The following is a 15609-nucleotide window of genomic DNA, read 5'->3' on the forward strand; positions in this document are numbered from 1 at the left end:
TCGCTCTGCTGCCACATACAAGATGGCGGACTCCATGAGGCGTCTACGTATTGATGTCTATGGCTAGTTAGCAGTAGCCTCAGCCACCTTGAGTCAGATGTCTGCGGGCAACTCGGACTTTGCCTGACAGCAAAGTTGAAAAAAACCAAACATTAAGTAGGTTAAATAGGCAAAATTTATGATGTCAAGGCTAGGATTCATTTTACAAATATGATTGATTTTGAGCCCAAAGATACGGTTCTGGTTCCGACATTCGGTTCTCTTGCTCCCAGGTTTCCCAGTAGATTCCGAGTTTCCCCCCAGTAGATTCCGTCTTAAAACAAACCTTTTTCTTCTTCTTCTTCTTATTCTGCAGGTGTACGCCATCCTGGTCAGCCATCCTCCGCAGTCCAACGATCACCTGACTCCAACGCCCGTCTCCTACACGGCCGGGTTCTACCGGATCCCGGTGGTCGGCCTGACGACTCGCATGTCCATCTACTCTGACAAGGTCAGCCGCGTCCGCCTGCTGCGGCATCACTCTCACGTTTCACCGGCTGAGTCCCGGTGTCCCTCAGAGCAGATACTGTGTGTTGGGAGGGACTGGAACATATCAGAAAAGCTTAGGTTGGCTTAACCAAGAAGACACACTAACCTGAACTAGGAGCAAACTGGACTCTGAGTCTTTCTCAGATTTATGAATCGGTTGATGGTGAGATCAGGTCAGAGCATCCCAGTAGTCCCATCACTCCCAGTACTCCCAGTCCTCTCCTGTTTGTGGCTCAGGATTCAGAGAAGTGAGTTCTTAGCGTTCCGCTGTGGGTTCTTCCTCCTCCCCGCTGCAGAGCATCCACCTGTCCTTCCTGCGGACGGTGCCGCCGTACTCCCACCAGGCCCAGGTGTGGTTTGACCTGATGAGGGAGTTCAGGTGGAACCACATCATCCTGATCGTCAGCGACGACCACGAGGGCCGAGCCGCCCAGAAGAAGCTGGAGACGCTGCTGGAGGAGCGGGAGACCAAGGTGAGCAAAGTGCTGGGCGTCGCCCTGGCAACCGGTCGCCATCGTCACGGCTTCACCTGCAGGCTCCATGTGGCACATCTGTTGACAGAGGCCATGTGCAGATTACCCACCTGGATGCGCATGTGGAGGTACATGTGAAGCTGCATCGCCTGCAAAACGTTTTCACTTCCTTCCATGTTTTGCAAATCAGTCCTGATCAGCAAAGTTTGGCTGTTTGGACCAAAGAAAGTGAGAAAATAATTTCTACCAAATAGGAGCTTAAAGTAAATGACTGCATAAATATTAACTGAGCTAACTCCTAAATGTGCAGCTATCCAGAGATCATCAGTATCACTCGGTGTTTGAAAAAATTTAAAAGTCAGACCCGACTTTGTGCGACTTTTCGGTCTTTTCTCCGCTGTTCACGAAGAAGTCCGACTGGGAGAACGATCTGTTTCTTGTTCTTTTGATTCTGCATAACAGACTTAGTGAAAGCAGATTTTTATCAATATTTGCTGTGAATTTAGCTGTTTTTTAACAGTCACATGGGGTCAAATCAGGGTCAGCATGGGGTCAAATCAGGGTCAGCAAGGGGTCAAATCAGGGTCAGCATGGGGTCAAATCAGGGTCAGCAGCCTGATTGGTTGTAAGGCTGAACTCCAGGCTGTACTGTTGGCCTTGTGAGTCTTATCGCCACCTGGTGGTAACTGTAGACATTACAACCAGCTGGTGGTTCTACCAGTGAAGCTCATCTCCTGTTGTAGCTTTGTGTTTCACATGTACCTTGGAGTTCACATGTGAATGTACACATTAAGACGTGTAAATCTGCACATGTTTCTGTCAACATGAAGGTATGCGTTGGGAGCAAAGTTGGCAGTGGTGGGCCCCGTTTCGCTAATCTGCTAATATCAGAACTAATTATTAGCTTAGCATTTTAGCACCTTGGCTAACTGTCTAAACGCTCAGCTTCCCTCTATTTAATTTTTCTAGAAAAATAAAGCTGTTTTGTAAACTTTCAGCTGAATAAAGTTTGATATCTGTGTTTTGGTTATCAGCTGTTCTCCAAGTAGCAAGATGTTTATATTCATACTTTTAGTTTGAAGGGGGTGAAGACTGTTTACTCAGTTTTGTTTCCTGTCCCCGCCTTTCTGTTTTTTTTTCCAAGTATATAACAAATGAACGAAGCAGGCACAGACAACAAACCACCAGACGTGTTAGCTAAACAAATACTTGCAAAAGCTCAGTTATAATTTATTCTCCACATGCTAATATCCTCAGCTCCACCATGGCTGATCAGGCTAGCAGAGTTAGCAAAACTCAACAGCTATAAAACTGAAACCACAAGTGAAAGGTCTGATTCACAGAATCACTTCCTGAAGGAAGGAGTGTAATGACAGAGGAAACCTTGATGAGGCGCTACGCTCGGTTGTAGCACATGATGCGTCTTGGACACATGGGGGTATCAACATGGATGGATTCAGCACTTCTGCTTCTGCTAATTATCATGTTATTATAGCACTTTAGCGTTAGCTTCTGCTAATTATCATGTAAGGTTGTCAGTAATGGTAATTATCATTATGGCGCTTAAGTGTAGCTCATGTTTCTGATTGGTGCTTTAGGGTTAGCACAGGTAGCTTTAGCTGACCGTGCCCACCACTGAAATAATCGTGTTTACTCACGGAGCATGGAAACGTGGTGTGTGAAGTTTCCACTGCATGGCTGAGTGAGGCCTTCATCAAACCCAACGGTTTTCTTTCATTCCTCCATCTCTGCCTCAACCCGTCTATCATCCATGGATCTATACCTCATCTTCCCTTGTTCTTCACCGCTCCTTCATCCGTCCATCTTCTTCCTGACTTCCTGCTGGACGCGTCATCTCAGCTTCTCCATCATCAGCTTCCTGTTCATTCAGGATGATTCTGTTGATCTCCACCAAGGTTGTTTACCTGACGGTTTGTTTCCATGGATCAGGGAGACGGAGCGAGTCGGACAGCGCCGCGGTCCGGTTGCTTTCATAAGGCTCGGCTGTTATTCCGAGAGAGAACTGCTACAGGAAGTGACACCAGCCTTCTTCCTGGTTTCTGAAGTTCTGATCCATTCTGAGATCCAGACCCGGAGAAACGCGTCATGATGCATGTTCAGATTAAATGTTCGTGGAGCAGTGTTTTTCCTGTCAGTATTTATTGTTTCTCTTATAAAACAATATTTGTTTGTAAATTTTTATGTTCGAAACATGTTCTATGGTTTTGACAATTTGGATCCAACCCGTCTCATTCTGGTTTAGACTACCTGTTGGTAATCACTCTGGACTTCAGGCTACCTGTGAACCGGAGCCAACTGGACCTTCCTTTGAAAGGGCCGCTGGTTCTTCTGTCCCGGCTGGCCTGGTGTTGATGGCGGACTCTGGACCTGCCGGTCTTAACCCGTTGGTTCTCACTCTGAACATCAGACTTTTCTTTTTGATTTGTTGATGTTAGCTGGTACAGAATGGCTTTGGTTCTGGACGTGCAGACCTGGACTCTGAGAGTGGACTGAGACTTCCTGAAGTTGACTCTAGACGTTATGGTGTTGAGCTGAAAGTCGATTTCTCTGGAGCTGACTAGCTTGACAGGTGGATTGTTCTTCTGGACTTGCTGGTCTTGATTCTGGGTCTATGGGTTTTGATTGAGACATTCTAGAGTTGAGTCTGGAGCGTTTGCTCTGATCTGATGATCTGAACTTTGGTCTTTATGGCAGAAAGTCCAGATCTGTTGATCTTGTCCAGGATTCCCTTGTTCTGACTCTAGATGATCCCCGTGTTGTCTTTAAAGCTGTTGGTTCTGACTCATAACATCTGATTACCGTCAGGTTCTGGTCTTGGTCCAGGTGGCTCACCTCATGGGTTTATACCGTCTCTAAGGGACACGCCGGTCTTGTCTCTGGACTTATTGGTACTGACTGGTACTGTCTTCTTTTAGACTTCAAGTTTGTCTGTTCTGGAACACGCTGATCCAAATCAAGACCAGTTTGTCTAAAGACTTGACTTGGTGGTTTGTCCTGGACCAGTGGGTCCAGGTAGAGCACGGACCTGCTAGTCTTGGTGGAGGTTTGACTCTTTGTTTCATCTTATTTGAGTTGAGCTGGTTTCTTCTTCTTCTCTCTGTGGACTCATGGCATGGTTTCAGTCCTTCAGCTCCATCTGCTGTCTGGTTTCTCATCACCTCGACTCTGACGGAGATCAGAGCCGCAAACACACCTCAGCTGCTTCCGGCTGTCCGTCACGCCTGCTTTGTGTCGCCGCTGACGACAGGAAGTACGACAGGAAGAGGTCAGCGACCCGCTGAGGTCAGACTAACTGATCTGACCTCCAGTTACGGTAGACATTGAGTCGGCAGTGCAGGGGGCGCTGCTGGACTGAGAGGTTAAAGGTCAGGAGGTCAGAGGAGATGAATATTCCGGCTGATGTCGGTGAGCAACACGGACACATCCGCTCAGGGGAAAAAGGGACCCGGATATGGCACGGATGACCTTTGACCCAGATCGGATGCTAACGGACCTGTTAGCATCCAAGCTGTTAGCTAAAAGCTGTTAGCATCCCACACTTAGCTCCCAGCCATGAGCATCTGAGATTTTAGCTAAATGTCGTTAGCACCCCACACTTAGCTCCCAGCCATGAGCATCAGAGCTGTTAGCTGCCAGCCATGAGCATCCGAGCCGTTAGCTAAAAGCTGTTAGCATCCAAGCTGTTAGCTGAAAGCCATTAGCATCCCACACTTAGCTCCCAGCCATGAGCATCCGAGCCATTAGCTAAAAGCCCTGAGCATCCCAGCCATGAGCATCCCACACTTAATGTCCCAGCCGTTAGCATCCCACCCTTACCTTAGCATCCCACACTTAGCTCCAAGCCATGAACATCCGAGCTATTAGCTAAAAGCCGTTAGCATCCCGAGTTGGAGGCGCAGGAAGCGCTGCAGGAATGTCTGGGTGGCGCGCAGCGTGGCGTGTGGATTCATGCTTAATGAGTTGAACATTTGGGGCGGACTGAGCGCAGCGCTAAAGCGCCGCTGCCCTGCCGCAGCACATTAGCATCACAGGGCTGGAAGTCGCAGCTTGTTAACAGGACGGATCTGAGTTTTCCTGCTGAGGTCTGTTTGGACCGACTCATCGCTTCTGAAGGTTTTCATTATAAATCAGTCTGACAGGTGAGCCCATCTAAAAATATTCCTGCTGTCTGTACACCTGCAGCCAGAACCCAGAGGGAGATTTACACCTGAGAGCGAACAGGAGAGCCGCGGAACATCCTGCAGGTCCAGCAGCTGTAAACTCAGCTCCGCTCGGATTGGACGGCCGGATGCCCCCAGGATGTTTAAAATGATCTCTTCATGCAGAACAAATACAGCAACATTGACCTCATGTTGTGTTACTGAGGGGCGTAAATTATGAATAATGTGGTGGAGGCCTGGCTCAGATTTCCTAACTGATGTTCTGTGAAGTATTTATGAGCCGTCAGTACCTTACCAGCAGCTATGCAGGTTTTATGGAGCGGTCAGTCAGACTTTTCCTCAGCTTCAGCAGATATCGGAAACAACTTGAGCTTCCGGTGCGGTGGAGATGAAACCGTTACTTGGGCTCCGATTGGACCCGAAATGTCCATGAGACCAAACCTCCAGTGAAAACACTGCTGACCCTCCAGGACAGGCTCCTGCTAGCCCGCTAACAGCAGAGCTAATTTTTCACTTGGTGCTTTAGCATTTTTGCTAGCTTTGAAAATGTTTAGCACACTTAGCTTACCCGAAATGAATTTTCCAGATCCGAATTTTCAAAGAAGAAATTAGAATTCTTCCAGCAGTTAAATGTTTATATTAATGCTCTTATTTTGAAGTCAGTCTACGCCAGTGTTTCCCAGCCCTGGTCCTCAGGGCTCACTGCCCTGCATGTTTTAGGTCAGTGGTTCTTAACCTTTTTTGAGGTACCGAACCCCCCAGTTTCATATGCGCATTCACCGAACCCATCTTATTCCTCCCCCATCCCTACCCACCCCTGGCCGACACAAAAAATACTTTGCAGTATTCTGATTTAGTAATGTAATTATATTAGCTGCGTTACCACCCCACGCCACTAGAGGCCGTAGCAGCCCCGAAAAGATGCCACTAAGGAGCAGATTTAGACTATAGAATTAGGTAAAAACTGTGAGCTTTGCTGAAGTAATTAAAGACACAAGTTCAAATCCATGCTGAGAGTGGAGCTCCTTCAATCAGGGCTCCTCCGCAGCTCTGATTGGCTCAGCAATGTAACGTGAACCTCTGCAGCAGCTCTGATTGGCTCAGCAAAGTAACGTGATCCTCTGCCTCAAGTGATGGCAAAGCGGGGCATCATCACGACTTTACACAGTGTGTCTTTACCTCCGCGGCAGAGGCTCCGCCGAACCCCTGAGACCGACTCACCGAACCCCTGGGGTTCAATCGAACCCAGGTTAAGAACCACTGTTTTAGGTATTTCCTTGCTTCAGCCCAGCTGATTTCAGTCAATGACTGATTAACTGGTGTTTCCTGAACCGCATTCAGATCAGTCAGGCACATTAAATCAGGGAAACCTCTAAAACATGTAGGACAGTGTGCCTTGAGGACCAGGGTTGGGAAACACTGGTCTACGCGACAAGTCCATTTCTGCTCTTCTTTGTTTTTTAATTAAACTTTACATATAAGTATGCAAAAAAGAATAGAAAAAACAAGCAAATGCAGAAGAATACAAACAAATACAGGCAAAAATTTACAGATATGACAAGTATTGAGAGCCGGATTCTCCTTAACATAGACATTAGCTCTTTACGACGTTAGCATTAGCTTCCACCCATTACTATGTAGAAATGGCTCTTCAGACTCAACAGAGATAATGTTTATGATTAGCGCTCTAGCATAAGTGGAGCTAGCTGTTCTGTTAGCGGTGTCCACCACTGCCTGCTGGACCTGTGGTCTGTAAATGATGTGCTGCAGGTGAGGAACTAAACTATCTGAGCTATTCCTTTAACTCGGCCAGAACTTGGTTTGGTCCGGTTCGGAACCAGAACCAGAAAACTACCAGTATGAACCTCGTTGAAGCAGAACAGCAGAGAAAACGTGACAATAAAGACAAACCTGATCAACAATGAACGTTTATTTCTGATTGTAAATCGATATGGTGATCATATCGCCATGGAAACATCAGGGTTGGTTGACTAATGTATTTCAAGTGTTATGATTTTGTTGATGTCACCCAAAAGGTTAAAGGTCACAGCTGAGAGACAGAAGAAAGAAGGAAATAGGCAGATATTACAGCTGATATGGCACTGATTGCCGATGTTGTCGCCATGGCGACAGTGTGGCGAGCCTTCGGCCGGGCAGCGGAGGCTCTGCGGTGTGTTTGCCTCTGACTCCGTCGTGAAGCAGAAGAAGAATCATTGTTGATGCTTTGCTGTCTATAATCTCTGTCTGCATATTTTCTCTGCACATCACCGTCAGACTAAAAACAGGAACTATGAAAACCTCGACCAACAGAACTTTGACTTCAGGAGAACACCCAAGGTATAAACTTGCATGGTGAAACGATGCACGCCGCCCAACCAATCTCTGAGCTCGCCCAGTAGCCGACACCAGTTAGCCCCGCCCACCCGCCCAGACCCAACCCGGCTCCAGAGACAGACTCCTGTCCCGGTGGCACGTCTTCTCTCCACATCTCTTTTCATTTGGTTTTTCATGACTCCTGCACACAGAATGGGTTCGCACTGCCAGGAGAGACGCCCTTCCTCTTCCTCCCTCCCCCCTCCCTCCTCTTCCTCGTGAAGGGTTGCATGCAGCCAGGCTGATGCTTGGCTGACGACCTCTGCCCTCCAGGATCCCTTCACTCCTCCTTTTCTGTTGAGAAATGAACCACTCTGTCCTCCTCCCTGCTCCTCCTTCTCTCCACTCCAGCCTTTTTTTAAGTTGCAGTTGCATCAGCGCGCTCTAACATGCACGTCCCTGATTGGTTGGTTGGTTGGAGTCAGTTTGCATGTGCCACCACGCCCTCCCTTATTTTGATTCAGGCTTTGCCTTTGAGTTTCCTTTCAGTTCAGCAGATCTTTGACTCGTTCTGCCTCCATCTGTTTGCTCCGTCCTCCTCCCGTGGCAGCATGGTCGCTGCTGGGGGTCGGGTTGGTCATGAAGGAGGCGGATCCGGGAGCTAATGATTCCTGTCCTATGATGTGTTGTGTGGTGGTGTTCTGCCGTGTCTCTCCCTGTCCCTCGCTGGTCCCGGTCCGTCGGCGCCGCCGTCCTCCAGGCGGAGAAGGTGCTGCTGTTCAGCCAGGACACCAACCTGACGGCGCTGCTGCTGGAGGCCAAGGACCTGGAGGCCCGAGTCATCATCCTGTCGGCCAGGTGAGCGCCACCCTGAGGCTGAGGCCGGTAGGAGCTGCTGCTCATCAGGAATCATAAATCAATCAGCATCTTAGCTGATTGAACTCATTTTAAGAGTTTATTGAAAATCAAACCAACACTTTGCTAAAAATGGGAACACTGACAATGGCTGATGAGAAATAAAATCAAAATTCAAATTTAATTTCTAACCAAAAGAGTCGGTTAACAAAAGCAAAGAAACGGAGCAAAGCAAATGCTACTTGGAGGATAGAAATTTTCAGAAGAAATTTAAAATGTGTTTGTGGTTTCAGGTTCTGTCAGTCAGGGCTCAGGTCACTAGGAACTAAAGACTTGTGGTTTACTTTTGCCACATCATAAAAATTCCCCAAAAAACAGAGTTCATGTTTAGAAGGATGCTAATGTTAAGATGCTAAGGTTAGCTTATGGAGCAAGTGATGGGCTGGAGAGCTTCTTCTAACAGTTGGATGGTTTCCTCCACATCAGGGAAACTGTCTGCAAAATCACAAAACATCAGTTTCTCTACTTCCTGTTTGTCTTTGTTTACTTCCTGTTTCTTTGTTTACTTCCTGTCTGTTTTTGCTTGCTTCCTGTCTGTGTTGGTTAACTTCCTGTCTGTGTTGGTTAACTTCCTGTCTGTCTCTGTGTGCTTGCAGTGAGGATGAAGCCATGGCCGTGTACAAAGCGGCCCGGCAGCTCAACATGACCGGTTCTGGCTACGTCTGGCTGGTCGGAGAGCGGGAGATGAGCGGGAAAGCTCTGAGCGAAGCTCCTGATGGTAATGCCTTCCTCGTCTTCCTCCTCTTCATCTCTCTCTCTGTCGTCAGCTCTGCTTCCATCCAACGCTCAAACTGAAGCTTTGACCCGCAGCTGGACTGGACCGGTCGGAACAGCTCAGGTTAGACCTGGTTTGGTCAAGCCCAGTCGGGGTCCTGCAGGTCCTAAACGTGTTCCAGGTCCGACTCGCCTCAGGCTGAATTACCGCCTCAAGGCTCCCCAGAGTCCTGCTAACGAGCTGAGCGTTTGATTTGGGTGTGTTGAACCAGAGACCCGGCTAAGCGCTGCAGGACACCGACCCCTGGAGGACAGCCCCAGTCCTCCAGGGTCAGTCCCAGACCCTGGTGGACAGCCCCAGTCCTCCAGGGTCAGACGGTTCTCCAGGATTAGAACTGAACGAGGTTGTGCAGAAGCTGGGCGCTCTGCCATCTGAGGAAGGAGATGATGGAGTCAGGACAGGTGTGGACGTCTTAGGAGCTTCCTTTAAAGGGCCAGTCGCTTTATAAACTCCGGGCAGGATGTCAGAGCTTTGGCTCAACTCCAAACGTTTTCTCCTGATATCAGGGGGTTGCTGGTTCACCTCTGGGTGTTTCCTGCTGAGCTGCTCCAGGGTTGGATGGAAACACAGCTGCTCTCTCCCTCTCTCTGCTGAGGATATCTGATGAAGGAAGCCAGTCCTCCTCCTCTTCCTCTCTGTCACTGAGCTTCTTGGTGTCTCTGGTTCTTCTGACTGCTGGTTGAACGTTTAAACATCCGGCGGCGGTGGAGACGTGTTTAAAGGTTCCCAACCACTCGTTCTCCGTTGTTTCTGTGGCTTTCAATGTGTCTAACATCTTTCTGTTTCATTTCTATAGTGTGTGTCGTCTGCCCACCCGTCTGCCCGTTCTCACAGTACACGAGCCAATCACAGGGGCCGATTCATGGGAGGGGTGGGGGGTTGATGTTCAGGTGTGTGGGGGGGTTTGTTGCTGAGGTTACCGTGACGCGTGTCCAATCGAACATGGGTAAGATGCCTCTGCTGCTTCCTGTTTTCTGCCTGATGCTTGGAGTCAATGAAGGCCCCGCCCACCTCTGCAACATGGTGGCTGGGGGCGGGGCTTATTGAGTCAGCTGATTACTCAGAGAGCCAGAAGAACAAAGTTCCCTTCAGACAGGATGGAAGCGTCCCCTGAGTTTTGTTGATTTCATCCTACAAAACAGACAAAACGGTGTCTGATAACCCATTGCACTGATACGCTGATACCCCTTGATACCCTCATACTCTGATACCCCGATACATGATACCCTGATACGCTGATACCCCTTGATATCCTCATACTCTGATACCCTCATACTCTGACACCCCAATATATGATACCCTGATACATGATACCCCTTGATACCCCGATACTCTGAGACCCTGACACCGTGAGCCTAAGACATCCTGGTGTCCTGAACCGTTGACTTCCTGATTCCGGGACATTTTGACGTCCTGACCTGGATCTCTGAGTAATGGGCCTCTGCTCTCCTGCTGTGGTTTGAGTTGCTCTAGAGAACATCCTTGCCAACCGGCTGCTGCACTCAGAGAAGTGAAGTGATGTTTTCTTTACATTGGAAGTCAATGTGATGAGAAAGATCCTTCATAGTTTCTCTCAAAGTGCTGCTGATCTGCACTCAGTGCCATTTGTCTCTGCTTCAGCAGGTTGGAGGTTTCTCTGCAGGGATGGGTTTCAGATGATCCAGTAGATCAAAATCTGTAGTTGCTCATCTTGTTCTGGTTCTGAAGAGTCCTGAACATCCTGGTACTTTCTTTATTAGAGTTACCTTTCTTTCCTTCATGGTATAAAAACAAGTCTTTGAGTTGTTGGGGCTTTTCAGTCGGGACGTAAACTCATCTGGTCATCAGCAGTGCTGAATATGTACCTCAGATGAACAAAAGCACAGAAGATATGACATGGAACCGATACCTTTCAATTGGTCAAGCAACTAAGACAACCTCCTCCATCGTTGGTGGAACCTCAGTGTAACTGCAAGGTGACCCGGTCTTGTGGCTGCAGAACAGCCATCGACTCTCTGTCACCGGTCTGGACTATGTGGTGTTGTGGTACTACAGGTTACTTTAAGTAAATGATGCCATGGTGTAATATGTACTGTGTCATCCAAGCTCATTCATAGACTTGCTGAAAACCAAATTTTTTAGTCATAAATTGTTTTCTGGTTGGGAGAAAACTGAAAGATGGTGAACCTACTTGTTTCTGACACTGAAGGTTGCAGTACTTAAAGGACAGGACGGGGCAATGCTGTCGGCTGTAATAAAGCCAGGATGATGTCTTCAGCCTCCTCATCCTCACAGAGATCACCGTCTCGAACTGGTTTCATTCCCAGTTTCTGTTAGATTCGGACATTAATTCCTCCTGGCTCTGAAACAGTTTCCTGAAAAGAAACCCACCAGGCTGAACTGTGACATTTTGGATTTTGCTGCTGCTGTTCTTCAACAGACTCGTTTGACATTATGAAAGAAAAAGGCCTGCATTTGCTGCATCAGCTAAGTTAGCAACGTCCCGCTAGCAGTGTTAGCATTGGTCACTGTTTTTACAGTCAGTTTTTACAACGAGTTCCAGTTTGTTGGACTGGTAAAACCTACATCAGCCTATTGTAGAAGAAAAATGTGTCCTGTCTGAACTTTAGCTAGTTGTTTAGCTAGGTGTTACTAAATGCTAGCATACTAGCATGATGGGCTTGTCCCATTTTATTCTCTACCAGAAAGTGTCCATATAGTTTAATTGGTTTTACTAAATACATATGTTAATTAATTGTGTCTCTAAAAATGTCTTGGTAGTTGCTTATAGGCTAACTTTGTGTTGGGGAATGCTAGCACTGGTTCTCTCTGTTCTCAAGACAAATGTATATGCTTCTACTTGAAGTCTGATAGGTTTAACTGTAAGAAGGTGGGGTTAAATTCAAGGCAAAAATTTGTTGTGGGGTTAGTGCAGTGGATAAGCTAGCTGTGAATTAATTTAATTGAAAAAGGTAAGCATGTTAGCATGTCCAGCTGTTTATAGATCCCCACAAATAGTTATGGCTGAATCTTTACTGGTCTCAATGGGAACAAATCATATTCCAGTTTGTCCTCTGCCTTTTTATTATGTTTAGGAGAGTTCTAGTGTGAAACAGCTGTTCAGAGATTCAGGGATGTCACAAAAATTACCCTCTGGAAATCTTGAAGAACAAATACCAAAGTCCAAAATAAATCCAGGAAATAAGAGGGAATCCGACGCTAACCTGATATGAAATGAGGAGGAGTCCTCCCAGTCACTCATCACTGAGCGAGAACCGTAAATAAAATCAGTTTTTTGCTCTAGTACCAGTGTTGGGTTGTTGATCTGGATGTCCTCCAGAACGGCGGACAGGAAGTTGGTTGTCGTAAATTAGCTCTGATGATGCTAACAGTGTTAGCTGGCGGCTGAGGCTCAGCTGGAGGACAGATGTGACGAGTCTGCTGAAGGAAATCACCAGCCACGCTTCAGAATGTCTCAGTGGGACTTTTCTACCCTGAGACAAATGGTGGTGATTGTGAGCGTGAACTCCCAGCATGCAGTTTGGCGTTACTGAACACTGACCTGACGCCTGAAGCCCCGAGAGTGTGTCTGAATTACACAGAGTTAATTACCTCAGATTAAAGTGCGTCTCAGAGCGTGTGTGAATGAGGACAGCGTTCAGAGTGAATCCAGTCTAACTTCCTATGGTGTGTGTGTGTGTGTGTGTGTGTGTGTGTGTGTGTGTGTGTGTGTGTGTGTGTGTGTGTGTGTGTGTGTGTGTGTGTGTGTGTGTGTGTGTGTGCGCGCGCGCACGCTGCAGGCCTGCTGGGCCTCCAGCTGATCAACGGGAAGAACGAGTCGGCTCACATCACGGACGCCGTGGCGGTGGTGGCTCAGTCCCTGCAGGAACTGTTTGAGAAGGAGAACATCACGGAGCCGCCGCGGGGCTGCGTGGGGAACACCAACATCTGGCGGACCGGGCCGCTCTTCAAACGGTTGGTACCGCTCACTTGCTCCATGTCTGATGGAAATCTAACCTCGAGCTTTTGGGTCTGATGATTTTGTTTTACAGTTTGATTTAAGAAGAACGTTTAAAACTGAAACCTCCTTATTTAGCCGAGACGTGACGGTTGGGCCCGACATTTAAGATGTTTCCCTCCTAATGGCCCAGTAGACCCGGTTCTACTGGAACCAGAACTTCAACATGTGATGCACCAAGAACCACAGAACATTCTTGAACGACAAAAAACTCTGAAGAGCGCAACTTCCTTCTTCACCAAATGGAAACAAAATGGAGGCGACAGAGTTTAGCATCTTTGGCTAAAGACCAGGAGCCGTTTCTGCTGCTAGCGCTAGGCTAGCATGCCAGCTTTGGTGTATTTACCCAGAATGCCCTGCGCTGTAGTTCACTTCCTGCTTTTGGAGCGGTCTGCGGTCTGCTTGCCATTCATATTGAAACCGAACCAGACTGAAAGTCTGGAGGACCAGAGGTCAGAGGTCGATTAGCATTCACACCTCACCAACCGAACTGGACTTTGACTAGACAAATGGACTGGAGTCGGATTAAAGTGGCTAAACTGGGCTGGTGTGAACGCAGCCTGAGAGGTTCTGATCCAAATCTTCCCTGAATGAAGTCAACCTGAAGGCCTTTCTGGGATTAACTGGATCTCCTTCAGCATCACTTGATAATCTGTGATTGATGACTATTGATTTTAGCTTTTGTTTACCAAGTTCTGGTTCTGAAATGGTCCAGAACTTTTATCTCTTCAGCAGCTTTGGCAGCAGCACTGAAACACGACCTCTGAGCTCACAACACACCGGAGAGGACGAAGGAGACGGCAAGAGGACGACGTGTCCTCCGTCCTCCGCACTGCAAGTAAACTGATACTGCAGCCAGGCGGAGCAGAGCGACGGGCCGGTCCAAACGGCGGTTCTGTTCAGGCCAACCCTTACTGCAGTCAGTTGGGTTAGCGGGCTGCGGGGCGGGAAGGCTCGGTCCGCTGGTAGCCGAGCGTCGGACGCTCGCTGCCGTCCCCTGAAGGCCTCGCCGTGTCACGTTTAATGAACGGCTCCATGGTGGGATTTCTGATCGCTGTAATCTCAGAGCGGCTCGTCTCGGTTCGCTGGAGGTGAAATGAGGAGAACAGAGACGCTTCGCTGGTCCGATGGCGGTTCAGAACCGGGTCATAAACGCTCCTGTCGCCCTTCATTCTCTTCCTCACAGGCCTCCAAACGCATCGCCGTTATTCAGCTTCACTGACTTGAAGAACGCGCTGTTCTGCTCTCTGATTGGCTCGTTAGGGTGCTGATGGCATCGAAGTACCCGGACGGCCTGACGGGACGAATCGAGTTTAACGACGACGGCGACCGCCGCTTCGCCACCTACAGCATCCTGAACCACCAGAAGGCGGGGCGCGTCATCCAGGTGGGCGTGTTCAACGGGACGCAGGTACAGTTCACCTGGGGGCCAGACGCTCTGTGTGTCGCAGTGAGACGGGCCGCTCTTCCTCCTCCTCCTCTTCCTCACTCTGCAGGTGGTGATGAATCCTCAGAGGAAGATCATCTGGCCTGGAGGAGAGACGGAGAAACCAGTGGGATACCAGATGTCCACCAGGCTGAAGGTGCTGCACACACACACACACACAGAGTCGTGTTTTCATCCCTTGTAGGGACTTCACAATGACTTCCATTAATTTCTACAGCCTAACCTTTTCCCTCACATGCCTGACCCTGACCTTAACTTCTCCCTAACCCTCGGGTAAAGGTTTATGTTAACCTAGGTTAACCACTAACCCAAAAACAACCATTTCCCTCATGGGGACCAAGAAAATGTCTCCAGAAGGAGCAATGGCCCCTACGATCCCACATTGTAGACAGCAGTAGGTTCCCATAAGAATATGAAAGCTCTGGTCCTCCATCCTGGTTCTGACCCGGTTTGGGTCGCTGTTTGCAGATAGTGACGATCCACCAGGAGCCGTTTGTTTACGTGAAGCCGACGCAGAGCGACGGGACGTGCCAGCAGGAGCACACGGTGAACGGAGTTGTGATCAAGAAGGTGATCTGTACCGGACCCAACGGGACCATCCCAGGTACAAACACACCTGGAGCCAGAACCTCTCGACGGGTTCTGCTGGCAGCCGTCCAGGCGGTTCTGGTGGTGATGTGGTTCTGGTTCTGCAGGTCAGCCCATCGTTCCTCAGTGTTGCTACGGTTTCTGCATCGACCTGCTCATCAAGCTGGCCATGAGCATGAACTTCACCTACGAGGTTCACCTGGTGGCCGACGGCAAGTTTGGCACGCAGGAACGGGTGAGGCTCCTCCCACGACCGGACCGGACCGGTATCTCACCGGACCGGTATCAGACCGGTATCGGACCGGACCGGTATCGGACCGGTATCAGACCAGCATTGGACCAGACCGGTATCAGACCGGTATCAGACCAGCATTGGACCAGACCGGTATCAG

At 48.8% G+C, this 15609-nt stretch overlaps 1 protein-coding gene and 1 long non-coding RNA gene across 2 annotated transcripts in view; one reads left to right on the forward strand and one right to left on the reverse strand.

The window, feature by feature from the left end:
* Positions 1-225: 225 nt before the first annotated feature.
* LOC106942797 (glutamate receptor ionotropic, NMDA 1-like) overlaps positions 226-15609 on the forward strand; it is a gene marked incomplete at its 5' end in the record, with an annotated part of 21371 nt that continues 5987 nt past the window's right edge. The window contains 10 exons of the mRNA XM_015026137.1: positions 226-490; positions 825-1001; positions 7457-7519; positions 8256-8353; positions 9007-9128; positions 12965-13139; positions 14446-14593; positions 14679-14765; positions 15098-15233; positions 15325-15575. Of these exons, the coding sequence (XP_014881623.1) occupies positions 226-490; positions 825-1001; positions 7457-7519; positions 8256-8353; positions 9007-9128; positions 12965-13139; positions 14446-14593; positions 14679-14765; positions 15098-15233; positions 15325-15575 (1522 nt within the window). The remainder of the gene's footprint in view (positions 491-824; positions 1002-7456; positions 7520-8255; positions 8354-9006; positions 9129-12964; positions 13140-14445; positions 14594-14678; positions 14766-15097; positions 15234-15324; positions 15576-15609) is intronic.
* On the reverse strand, positions 4651-5526 carry LOC106942798 (uncharacterized). Its single transcript, XR_001423721.1, has 2 exons — positions 4839-5526; positions 4651-4775 (listed from the first exon to the last, which is right to left on the reverse strand). It is a non-coding gene; the product is annotated as an uncharacterized LOC106942798 (long non-coding RNA).

This window comes from Poecilia latipinna, unplaced genomic scaffold (genome assembly GCF_001443285.1).
Source record: "Poecilia latipinna isolate Pla-1442-1.1 unplaced genomic scaffold, P_latipinna-1.0 Scaffold4565, whole genome shotgun sequence".
NCBI classification, from domain to species: domain Eukaryota; kingdom Metazoa; phylum Chordata; class Actinopteri; order Cyprinodontiformes; family Poeciliidae; genus Poecilia; species Poecilia latipinna.